Source organism: Notolepis coatsorum, assembly GCF_963971535.1.
Source record: "Notolepis coatsorum genome assembly, chromosome: 3".
NCBI lineage: Eukaryota > Metazoa > Chordata > Actinopteri > Aulopiformes > Paralepididae > Notolepis > Notolepis coatsorum.
Window position 1 is genome coordinate 23,949,679 of NC_140167.1, and position 13,196 is coordinate 23,962,874.

At 43.5% G+C, this 13,196-nt stretch overlaps 1 protein-coding gene across 1 annotated transcript in view; it reads left to right on the top strand.

Moving 5' to 3' along the window:
* Positions 1–13,196, top strand: part of wdr43 (WD repeat domain 43) — a 50,898-nt gene that overhangs the window by 26,003 nt on the left and 11,699 nt on the right. The window contains exons 10-16 of the mRNA XM_084309887.1: positions 280–402; positions 660–806; positions 973–1,059; positions 4,651–4,682; positions 8,744–8,807; positions 12,466–12,579; positions 13,121–13,190. Coding sequence (XP_084166013.1) covers positions 280–402; positions 660–806; positions 973–1,059; positions 4,651–4,682; positions 8,744–8,807; positions 12,466–12,579; positions 13,121–13,190 — 637 coding nt within the window. The remainder of the gene's footprint in view (positions 1–279; positions 403–659; positions 807–972; positions 1,060–4,650; positions 4,683–8,743; positions 8,808–12,465; positions 12,580–13,120; positions 13,191–13,196) is intronic.

Genomic DNA, 13,196 nt, shown 5'->3' on the forward strand with positions numbered 1-13,196 from the left:
TAGGTCTACACTATACTATAGTTTAAGGCTACTTTCACTGTTTTACTGCATTACAGTACTAGTTATTTTGTCGTTTTTATATCGATAAAAAAAATATATTACATATATATTGTTGGTGCTCCTTACATTTTGGTGGGTGCTCCTAAATTTTTGCTGGTGCTCCCAACTTTTTGAAGTTGGGAGCACCAGTGCTAACAAGAGAATTTTTAAATGTGTGTGCCCTGTGTGTAAGACTGGTTCATTGCTTCACGTCATTGACTCTTTGGGTCCTTGTTTCAGGTGAAAACCCCAATTGTCAACGCCAAGAGCAAAGTCTTGGTCCCTGGGCTTCCCGGCCACCAAGCCCCCCTCAAAGCTCCCCAGGCATCGGAGAAGAGGAAAAAAGGCACAGACACCAAAGAGGTACGACATCCTCGATGAAAATGCTACTCAGACACGTCTGCTGGCATGGATGTTTGTTTTATTCTCCATTTTAGTTTTTTAGCTTATTTCATAATAATATAATTAACACAATATAAGTAACATTTTACTTGATATAATGGTTTGTATTTATTGAGCAGTGGACATCAGGAACTTTCTCATTCCCCTAACTGATCTATACAGTGTTTGAATGAAACTTCTGCGTTGAACCTCACTGTGCGAACCCTCCCTCCCTGTAGATGTCTATAGAGGAGCGACTGGGAGAAATCGACCTGTCCACAGTTTCCAGTGGGAAGGGTCCCAAAGGCACAGCTTCCTTACAGACGGACAACTTTGCGGTGTTGCTGGTGCAAGGCTTGGAGAGCAACGACACCAACATCCTCAATGTGAGTGGTTTTCGGAGAGGGTTCGCTTTCCAAAGTACATTATTATGCAATTATAGATGCATCACAAAAATGTTGCTAGATTCTCAAAACGTTTGCTCTGGTTAGGAGTTGTAAGCTCAAAAAGTGTTGTAATGCTAAATTGTTACTTTCCCATTCACCCTTACAGAAGGTTTTCCAGACCCGAAAGGATTTTGTGATAAAGAAAACGGTTGCCCGGTTACCCCTACCTGCTGTCTTGCCATTGGTGGAAGAGGTGAGTCGCAGATCATCTCCTTAACTCATTGAACGCCAAAAATTAGTATTCTCGTTAGGGCTGGGCGATAAAACGATAACGATAATCATTGCGATAAATTATTTCCTCGAAATAAACATGAAACGTGGTCGCAAAGTTTCGATATATCGATTTCCCAAGCTTGGACCAAACAGTGTTCCATTCTATGCATATGATCCAGTGGCGGTAGGTTGCCCCCTGGTGGAATATAATAATCTATGCACTGGGACGTGTGTGTACTGCTTAGAAGAAGGTGCGCGGACTGATGACCGTGATGAAGACATCAACTCGAGACAAGACATTCAGTTTTGGTGTTTTGAAATCACGCTGCATAATCACAAGAGAAAACATTCATTCAGACTGTGTGTTGGAACAGTTGTATATAACAAAATGGATTTATATGGATTATGGACTTGGACACATTCATGGAGAATTCAAGCCGGGACCACGACGCTTCTCCAAAGGGTTGGCGTTGGCTCGACACGCGAGTCGCAACGGCTCTCTCCAACTCGTCTCGTAGTGACTGGCGCAGCAAACAAAGTGAGTATTAATAGCCCGTCCGTCGGCACAGGGCATAATAAGTTAATTACTGACAGAAATGTATATCGACGATAATTATCGATATCGAGTTGTGAAAATAATTTTATAATTTTTTATCGCGATAACGTTTTTGGCCATATCGCCCAGCCCTAATTCTCGTTCTTCAAAGCCAACCGTTGGCCGCCAAAAACGAGAGTACTCGTTTTTTTTTATATTCTAAACAGTCCGCCGGACCTTCTTGTGTGAGCTCTGTGTGAATTGGAATTGAAATGACGATCGAATCCCGATAGGTGGCAGTTAAGGCTGAGCCCGAACGTTTGATCGTTACCCTGTCATTCAGACTTTAATTAATGGCAAACATTTATTTTTTTGTTTTTGGGTGGAATGTTTGGTGCACACGCAACGCGACCCGGAAGGTGGGGACGGTATAGCGGGTTACACACAACATAGCAGTGCTCAGAGCCGTGCGGCTCTGGCCAAAATATCCACCGTTTGCAACAACCTAACTCTGAAGTACGATTTCAAACGAGTGGGGAACTACTGGGATATGTCTTGGAAACAAAAGAACTGGAGATAAAACATTGTGGAGTAAACATTGCGCAACGCCTGGGTGAAGTGGCTGGAGCGGCTGGTTTGACCACGCAAGACGGCTCACTTGACCGCAGTGTATGGCATACTCAACTAAAAGTGAGTCCGTCATATGATATTACCGGTATGTTTGACTGCTGTCTTTTCCCTTTATTTTCTTCTGAGTGCTTTGTTTACATGTTTACATGAACAGCCACCACTGTTCACCGATAGACTATGCAATGCAGCCCCTAGCCCCTTACGTGACTGCGATCTGCAAGCCAGGACGCAGTCACGTAAGGGGCTATGCCGCCCCCCGTAAAATCTATAATACAATTAATTAATAAAAAAAAAACGAACGTTCGAAAGTCCGTTCGAAAAACCGTGGCGAATGTTCGAACCCTAAAAACAGGGTTCAGGGACAGCCTTAGTGGCAGTATCGCCTACCTTTTGAACTGGGTTAGTTTACTGTGGGAAAGGGGGTTGCTCACTCACTGCTGGCTACCACTAGCCTACGGACTGTCTATGCAATGGTGAGTGAACTATTGGAGATTATTATGAAGAGGACAAAACGATCACACTTATGGATAAGGTGCGTTTTCACCAGATTATATTGGACTCAGCACCTCTGGTAAACCATAAAAATACCATAGTCAAACCGGCCGAGCATGTAACATCTGTTCACCGTTCCGCGGTAGTCGCCGACACTGAGTTGAGAGCACTCCAGACTACTAACGTTCGGCAATGGCGATCGCCTAGACGAGCGAACTTTTGGAGATTATTAGGAAGAGGACAAACGGTGACGATCCATCCATAGCATAAGGTGCGTTTTCACCAGACTATGTTGGATTCTAGTATTTTCAAACAGGCTGTTTGGATGTAACGATAACGGGTGCGTTTTCACCAGACTATGTTGGATTCTAGTATTTTCAAACAGCCTGTTTGGATGTAACGATAACGTTATCAGTTGGGCACTGCCAGGGCCAACTAACGTTATTTATTGTTCTGACCAAGACACTTCGGAGCAAGAGTGGACAGGGTTTTGGTGGACCTAGTAGTAGTAGTAGTAGTACATGCCTTTTGTAATGATCCCAGAAAATGATTCCGCGATTTTCATATGAATAAATACATCTTTATTTTGTCCCTATCACCAATTGATATAACAATAGTTATTCTGTCTATACCCAGTTCATGAATGATTTTACATTTGCTGTTCTAAACAGTGGTGTCGGGTAGGACTAGTCTGGATCAGCGCCATGAGACCATGGTTATAAGCTGCCATTGACCTGACTATTTTAATTGGGATTCTCTTCCCCATCCGCTATCTGTGACACTATTTTGCAAGAGCACCGTTGCTGCTTAGCGCCGCCCAAGATGATTATGATTGGTTTAAAGAAATGCAAACAAGCCAGTGTTTTCTTCGCTCCTGTACCGGAATGATAATAGGTTCAGCCAGACCTCTCTCCAGCACTGGCACAGCACTAAGGTAGTGTGGAGAGAGGCATGGCTACGCCAGACTAGGTAGGGCATTCCTGGGGAAATCATCCGGCACACAGGTAGTAGTGTTGTCACGATACTGGAATTTCGACTTCGATACGATACCTTGAAAAGTATCGATACTTTCGATACTTTCAATACCAAAAAAAAATATATATATAATTTTTTTTTTATTATTATTATTATTATTATTATTATTATTATTTTTTTTTAACAAATTTTGCTTTTGTTGCTGATTGATTCTCCTCAGCTTCTCTCTGGTACTATACGAGAAGATAAATACACTTTTAAAACCCTTTGTTTATCTTTAGATCAGAGAGAGAGAGAGAGAGAGAGAGAGAGAAAGAGAGAGAGTGGCTGCTGGAGATTTTAGGTCTACTGAGCGCACCTTCCTAGTTATGATGAGAGAGAGAGAGATTTATTAACGTTATGCGTGTACTGGTGTAGGATGGGCTCCGGCATATTTTTGACAACACTAACAGGTAGTGATGCGTAATAAGTCACCAGCAGCAGCACTTTGTTTTTAAATTTATGTAAGATTAACTCCGTAGTTAGTATGAATTTTCACGATGGAAAGCAAGTCTGTACAGTGCAAGAACGCAAGAGCAACCATCGCTCATTACCATTTTTAAAGGCACCTCCTGCTCACTCCCGATTGTGGGAGTAGTTTGACTTTGAACAGAGCGGTGCCAAAGCACAGCTGTTGCATTATCTTAATTTGAATGAAGATCCTGTCAAGAGAGATCAGATGATGGATTGCCTGGGAAGCTCTAATGTTGATTTTATTTTGTTGTTTTTCTTTACCCATTCAAAAGGAACATTTGATCTGCGTTATTCGACAGCTGGCTATAGCCAGAATCCTGCCGTCATTTGAAACATCACAGGACTTTGGGGCGGGGGGGAGTGAAGGTTTGACATGGGTTAAATTGAGTCATTCGTATGCTTTAATCCCCCTTTCCTCCTTTCCAGATCACCAAGAGACTGCAAGGGCATCCGTTTACGTGAGTCAAAAGCTACAGTCACTTACCCAGTGCATCCCCTAAATGGAAATGTCACTCATTTTCAGAATTCACATTATTATTCCTGTTCTCTCATGATGGTTCAGTCAATATTCCTGAACATGCCCCACTCTCTCCTAAAGTTGCAGTAGTTGAAATATAACCTTGTATAATATAGGACTGTGCCACAGGCAGTGAATTGAAGCACTTACTTAGTGGAGCCATTAAATGTTGATGGCCCCACTCTGTGACGTTTATATTCTAGTATTCATATTCTCAAAGGTCTTTAGGTCATGTTTAGGGAGGTGTCCACATTTTGACTTTTTTTCCACCGTAAAAGTTGTTTATGAATAGGGATGGCACCGATCCGATACTCTGTACTAGTCAAATTCACGGGATCGGCTATCGGAAAAACAGGACCTATTTTCCCGATCCGATACATGCCATAAAGCGTGCCATCGCCTTAACAGTACTAGCGCGACAACAACGTTAGCGTTGGCTACACGTGAGCGCCGCAGTCATGTTAGCTGTGGAGTTATTTTAAGCTCATAGAAGAAAAAGGCAAAACAGCCTGTGTATGCGTGCTAATATGACAGAGTACAGGCCACCGTACTGGGGTCACGGACAGGTAGACTAGGAGCGGATAATGGTGGAGCTACAGAGCTAACCGCTAACAATAAAGACACTCTCAAATACAGAGGACTCGCGTCTATGTGGAATAACACGACACAGCAGAGTGTAATATTTCTTTTCTAGGGATGACAGCAACACTGGGAACTTCAACACCACAGACTTAATTACTTGGACGTTACATCATTGAAACGCAGTATGCAGAGTGCCAAGAGGAAATGTTTTACCGCAACTAACTTAGCTGGAAACCATTCAGAAGTGTGAGAAACTCTCTGCAAACGGTAACAAAGCAAAGCTGATAACTAACAGAAAATAACTGAATGTATTGTGCAGGACGACCAGCCGCTTTTGTAGGAAATGTAACGTTAGGTTTCCGATGCTTGGCCTTGCTTTTCATGTTGGCCAACCGGCATTTTATCTCCGACACGGCTATCCCAAATAATTACAATGTTGTGTTTCTTTTTCAAACGTAGTCAAGAGTAAAGATCATAACCCTATCAAAACGGCAATCAAAGTGTATATTTTCAGCACTACGTTTGTTTACCAATGATTTTTAAATCTCCAATCATTGCACCGGAAAACGGGGGCGAGGACAGGACGCCGTCATGAAATCGCTGTGGTCTTTTAACAAAAATATTTTTACTAAATAAAAAGCAGAAGCACTATTGCATAATTGAGTAATGTATGCTATGTATTTATTATTTTAGGGGAGTAGGATTTGTTTCACAGTTTTAGCATGATGTTTTATAGATTGCTAGGTTAAACACAGGTTTTTGTTTTTAAGAGGGGGAGGGGGGGGCGGTAGGATCGGTATCGGCTGATACTCAAGGCTGTGATATCGGTATCGGACATGAAAAAGTGGTATCATGCCATCCCTATTTATGAACATATAATATTTTAGAAATATTTTTTGCCATTAACTTGTATGAAATACCTGCTAGTACTGTAGTTGATGTGATGCCATTAGCTTACTTGCAGAGTCCTCAGTCCCATGGTCTGAGTTGTGGCCGGACGCCCGGTTCTCGGTGAGCTGTGAAGTGTCAAACGGGCACAAAAGTGGGGTCACAAGACAAATGGTGTTAATCCACACATTAACCTGCAGGCAAAAGCTTCAGTCACCAAACATTTAAACCTGCGGTCCTTAAGTATTTCCCTATTTTATTCACGTTGGAGCACGAGGCAGTGCATTACGGCATCACATGGCTGGGCCGCGTTCCAACATGTAAAAAATAAAGCTTTCAATAATTTAAAAGATGTTCCTAAACATTTAGTATTTCAGTTTTTAACGACGAAGTGCAGCGCAAAATATTGTGGATGACTAAACCAGGATTAACAATATACAAGAAATACTTTGCTATCTTGGCAGATATACATTCACAATATCACAATTTATATTTTAGTTATAGTCTGTTGAACAGACTAATGACACAAGCTGCAAAATATTGTGGATGACTGTAAACCAGGATTAACAATATACAATAAATAAATAAAATAAAATACAAAAAACTTACTACCGGCCATTTATTGACAGGATAATCAATCAAAAAGGACACAATTCGAATAACTTCAAACCAAAGTCTTTTATGACCATCTTATGGGAAGACTCAAGGTTTGTCAATATTTGTCTTTACTACTATGAAGCACTTTGGGCTGCAGTTCTTGTATGAAAGGTGCTATACAAATAACATTGATTATTATTATTCAGTTAACGCTTAACCCGTTTAGAGGCCCCACCCCTAGCTGCAGCAGCTAAAGACTTTACATCCAGGTGACATCACAAGTCCCCCCCCCCTAGCTGGAGCAGCTAAAGACTTTACATCCAGGTGACATCACAAGTCCCCCCCCCCCCTAGCTACAGCAGCTAAAGACTTTACATCCAGGTGACATCACAAGTCCCCCCCTAGCTACAGCAGCTAAAGACTTTACATCCAGGTGACATCACAAGTCCCCCCCCTAGCTGCAGCAGTTAAAGACTTTACATCCAGGTGACATCACAAGTCCCCCCCTAGCTGCAGCAGCTAAAGACTTTACATCCAGGTGACATCACAAGTCCCCCCCTAGCTGCAGCAGTTAAAGACTTTACATCCAGGTGACATCACAAGTCCCCCCCCTAGCTGCAGCAGCTAAAGACTTTACATCCAGGTGACATCACAAGTCCCCCCCCCCTAGCTGCAGCAGCTAAAGACTTTACATCCAGGTGACATCACAAGTCCCCCCCCCTAGCTGCAGCAGCTAAAGACTTTACATCCAGGTGACATCACAAGTCCCCCCCTAGCTGCAGCAGCTAAAGACTTTACATCCAGGTGACATCACAAGTCCCCCCCCCTAGCTGCAGCAGCTAAAGACTTTACATCCAGGTGAAATCACAAGTCCCCCCCCCTAGCTGCAGCAGCTAAAGACTTTACATCCAGGTGACATCACAAGCCCCCCCCCCCCTAGCTTCAGCAGCTAAAGACTTTACATCCAGGTGACATCACAAGTCCCCCCCCCTAGCTGCAGCAGCTAAAGACTTTACATCCAGGTGAAATCACAAGTCCCCCCCCCTAGCTGCAGCAGCTAAAGACTTTACATCCAGGTGACATCACAAGCCCCCCCCCCCCCCCCATAGCTTCAGCAGCTAAAGACTTTACATCCAGGTGACATCACAAGTCCCCCCCCCCCTAGCTGCAGCAGCTAAAGACTTTACATCCAGGTGACATCACAAGCCCCCCCCCCCCCCCCATAGCTTCAGCAGCTAAAGACTTTACATCCAGGTGACATCACAAGTCCCCCCCCCCCTAGCTGCAGCAGCTAAAGACTTTACATCCAGGTGACATCACAAGCCCCCCCCCCCCTAGCTTCAGCAGCTAAAGACTTTACATCCAGGTGACATCACAAGTCCCCCCCCCCTAGCTGCAGCAGCTAAAGACTTTACATCCAGGTGACGTCACAAGTCCCCCCCTAGCTGCAGCAGTTAAAGACTTTACATCCAGGTGACATCACAAGTCCCCCGTCCCCCCCTAGCTGCAGCAGCTAAAGACTTTACATCCAGGTGATGTCACAAGTCCGTCCCCCCCCCCCCCTAGCTGCAGCAGCTAAAGACTTTACATCCAGGTGACGTCACAAGTCCCCCCCCCCCTAGCTGCAGCAGCTAAAGACTTTACATCCAGGTGATGTCACAAATTCCAATTATCTTCTCTGATTTCTAGCTTCAGGAGAGCGGTGCATGGTCCCAAATATTGGACTGAACTGTCATTTAATGAATTGAATTGAATGTGCTGCAGACACCGTAGTTGTTGTCGGTCACTGTCTTGTTTACATATCACACTATGCTACACAATCTTGTAATTCTAGTCTGATTGCTTTTACACAAATAAAAAAATAAATGTTGGGACCTTCAGCTACACAGCGTTTAGTGAAAAGCGTGACGACATGCTCTTGTCTTTTCTTTCCAGGGCGGTGCTGATGGTTAAGTGGCTCAAGGCGGTGCTCATCCACCACACATCCTACCTGTCCTCGGTGAGTCTGCTACCAACTACACACCGTATCCACATGCCATGCTACATCAGGTGGGGTCCATTGCAGTTGAATTGTCTGCTTTTGGGGAGCTGGCAAAAACACACAAGAAACGCTGACCCCTGTGATGAAATTTGTGGCGATAGACAAAGGAATACGTTAGAGATGGGCCATAAAAAATTTAATAGTTTGCGAGAATCAAAGTTGATATTTTTTTGTGTTTTTAAATGTCAGGTTATTGAGAATTTCATTGGTGGAACTGTGTTGACTGAAAAGCTATTTGAAATCCGGCCACTAGGAGGGAGTGTTGTGACCATAGATATAGAAGATTCAAGAGTTTTATTTGTCACATGCATACACAAGACTCGTGAATACTTTCGGCAAGCAACAAGCCCTTCCGCGTTGCTCTGATTGGCCGAGCGCGTGCATGAGCCGCGACACGCCCCTCAGCCAGGCAGCAATACTAAGCTCCAGTTCTGTGCTCCGATAAGGCTTTCAACAGCGGGGAGAGTATGCTGCCGTGAGCGGCATCGCTGAGCTCATCAACGACCCTCCGTGCTCCGATATGGCTTTCAACAGCGGGGAGAGTATGCTGCCGTGAGCGGCATCGCTGAGTTCATCATGGTGTCCGCTGGACGAAGCCAGAGACGATGAGACGCTCACGGCAGCATACTCTCCCCGCTGTTGAAAGCCTTATCGGAGCACGGAGGGTCGTGGACCCGCAATGCAGCATTGTTTACAATCAATTAATTTAATATAACAGTCCGCTTCTGTGTTTGTTTGTGTCTGTTGATTGTTGGTGAACAACTAACTTTAGGTTAGTTTAACTTGTCCGTGTCCAGTCCTTTCGATTAGCCCCACCGTTCATTGTAAACAATGATGCATGTAGTTACTGTGTCTTGTTGTAGCCACCGGTTAATTTGCGATTTTTTTATTGGTTTGTCATGACAAACCAATTACATAATCCATCATATGTGTAAAGAAACAACATATTCCAGTTAACGGTATATTTTTTTAATGATTCGTTACGGCGAAATCAATACTTCCATTTGTATAAATTGCGTTAAGCGGAGCTTAGTATTCCTGCCTGGCTGAGGAGCGCGTCGCGGCTCATGCACATGCGCGCGCTCTGCCAATCAGAGCAACCCGGAAGGGCTTGTTGCTTGCCGAAAGTATTCACGCACACAAGACATGCAGTGAAATGTAGGTGGCCAGGGGAGCTCCAGTAGCTCACCGCATATCTCGGCGCTATTTCTGCGTCGGGGAAAACCGTGCTGCGTCACGGATCTGGTGGACTCCGAGTTCGATTCCCGGACCCGCCGTCATTTACCAGAATGTCTTCCCCTGATCTATATCCCGTTTCACCCTGTATCTGTCGGTCATGCTTGACCAGAAAAGCGATAAACGCTAAAAAATAAAGCGTAAAAAAAAAAAAAAAAATTAGGTGGCCATGCCTGCCTTGATTGTGAAAAAATACAAATAATAAAATGGAATAATAAAGTGACATTGTTTTCTATCAATTTTTGTGTCATTAACTTGAGCTTGGAGCATTTGTTGTTTAGGCCTTTGCTTTGCATGCGCTGTTATTCTTCCATGGCTCAGTAGCTGGCTGCAACGTAGCCCTCTGGCAAACCTGAAGAAATGTATGAAGTCTAGTGTAGGATACGTGGTCCTGCCGTGGCACCCTGTCCACAAGGCTGACGGCGATGAACCTTAACGAGTCAAATGAACCTGTGTGAATGTGGTCACACACGCAACATTCAGTTATTCCTTCAGACCACCAACCAACTAACCATAAAAAACAATTACATTTCTTAATTACACTGTATATAAGGTGTTGGGGAGTGCATGTCCAAATCTGAAATATAACATTACAATTGGTCATCAGTTGTTGGAATTGGAAGGTCTTCTTTCTAGTCTTTGGCTCAGTTTTTTTGTCGGAAGCCTTTTTTTATATAATCATATTGAGATTTGTTTTAAAGTTACAAATTTTACTCTTAAGTACAACCATATTTCTTTGCAAATTATCTTTTATGGTTTTCAGTGCTCTATGGTTTTCATACCTAGTGAAACTGTCCAGTCACTCCCAAGCTGCCTAAACTAAAAGAAAATGTATTTAACCGATTCACGGCCAACCACGTATATTGATTGGGCGCCATCCTTTGAAGGCCAACCATGTGTATATACGTTGTAAACTCTGTTTTGCTTTTATTCCATTTTAATATCCTACTCAATGTCACGGAGCTGTATTTTGGCTGGAAACGGCATATCGGGACTCCGAAAGTGCAGTACCGGCCAGATCCTGGTATTGGCGCTGTCTCGATAATGTAGTTTCCCCTGTTTCAGACCGGGTGTCACTTCGCTCCGGGTTAGCTTTTATGTTAGCCTAAAGCTATGGCTTTACCAGATCGCCTGTAATACTTTTTGTGACGCCGAATTCAGTATGCAGTAAAGGAATATAGCATCAGCCAATGGACATATCGATCTACCAGATGGCGATCAAATAATTGGGAAATTCTTTTTGGAATCCAACCGGCCACAGGTAATAGCGATTTGACGTCAATTTCAGTCTGATCGGGCCTTGTTCTCATAGCCATCCACCCGTTCAGCGTATGATGTTGCAATAACGAATGCCGTTATTTGTAATCAATAATCAGAAACTACTCTCCCCCCCCCCCCCCCCCCCCCCTTTCATGCATTCATGGTGGAACATGATACAGATCATATGCATTTTGATAGCTTGTGTAGGGCCGAAACGCCACGATTTAACGTTATTAGCTTAGCTCCCTATAACTAGCTTTGCAGGAATTACCCCAGACCATTGCGGTATATAGTTCATATTCACGACGCTATAAAATGGGAACGTATTGATGAGAAAATTATTTCTTTATGGCATATTGAAGGGAAGGTTTATACTGTCAATTGACAATGGACACATAGCAATAATATAAAATATAGATTTAGCTCTACAAACAACCTCACGCACAGTGAAAACTTGTAATGAAAAGCTGGCCTCATAGAGTGGGATTAGACGGGCCCCAATGGCCCTGAATGTGTTAAAGAAAATAATAACAATTTAAATGTGCATGAAGCCTGCCTTCCCTGTATGACGGGAGGAGTTTGGAAAATAGTTCAATCTTTTTAAATAAAAATTCTGAACGTGTGCCCTCTGTTCTTATCAAGCCAGTGATGTAGATGTTTGTGGTTCACCCAGTGATGTGGATGTTTTTGTGTTTGGTTCACCCAGTGATGTAGATGTGTTTGTGTTTTGTAAACCGAGTGATGTAGTTGTGTTTGTGTTTGGTTCACCCAGTGATGTAGATGTGTTTGGTTCACCCAGTGATGTAGATGTGTTTGGTTCACCCAGTGATGTGGATGTTTTTGGTTCACCCAGTGATGTGGATGTTTTTGTTTGGTTCACCCAGTGGAGTAGATGTTTTTGTTTTTGGTTCACCCAGTGATGTAGATGTTTTTAGATTTTGGTTCACCCAGTGGTGTAGATGTTTTTGTGTTTGGTTCACCCAGTGGAGTAGATGTTTTTGTGTTTGATTCACCCAGTGGAGTAGATGTTTTTGTTTTTGGTTCACCCAGTGATGTAGATGTTTTTGTGTTTGGTTCACCCAGTGATGTAGATGTTTTTGTGTTTGGTTCACCTCGACAGCTGCCGGACCTGATGACCCAGCTGGGAGTGCTGTATCACATGATTGAAAGCCGAGTGAAGATGTTCCACAAGCTCTCCATGCTGCACGGCAAGCTGCATCTGCTAATGACACAGGTACGTCTCACCACACATCACTTGGGTGCAATCCCTTTATTTGATTGAGATTGATGAAAATGATTGAGATATAATCCTAATGATTGAGATGTTCTCTTGTCTGCCAAAAGTGCCAAATTCCCGACATGTTAGACATGCTCTGGGTATTGGAATTTTAATATTATGCTGATATTTAGTATCAATATTGATGTCTGTGCATCCCTACTTAAGTTATTTAACTCTGCTCATCCAGGGATACTGTGCACTAGATTATTATTTCAGGTATTTTGTAGTTGCAGAAATCTTCTGCCCCGAAGCACGTCCCCTATAACCCAGGAATCTGATCGCTGACAGCACTGATTATAGTAATAGGGTGTTTTTGAATGAGGCGATAACAAAGAAAGTTCATATACCCGCCAGAGATGCAGTCTGAGGTAATTTGCAATCTCATGCTCAATTTGACAGCACCGACAAAGGTTAAATGGGTTTGCTGATTGAGCAGTTAACCCTGCTTTGTTGCACACACACGTCCTAATGCGTCGTTCCCCGTTCCCTCCACCAGGTGGTGACAAGTGACTGCAGCAACGCAGTCAAAGATGTGGACCATACAGCCAAGCTGGTATATGAAGAGGGTAAGG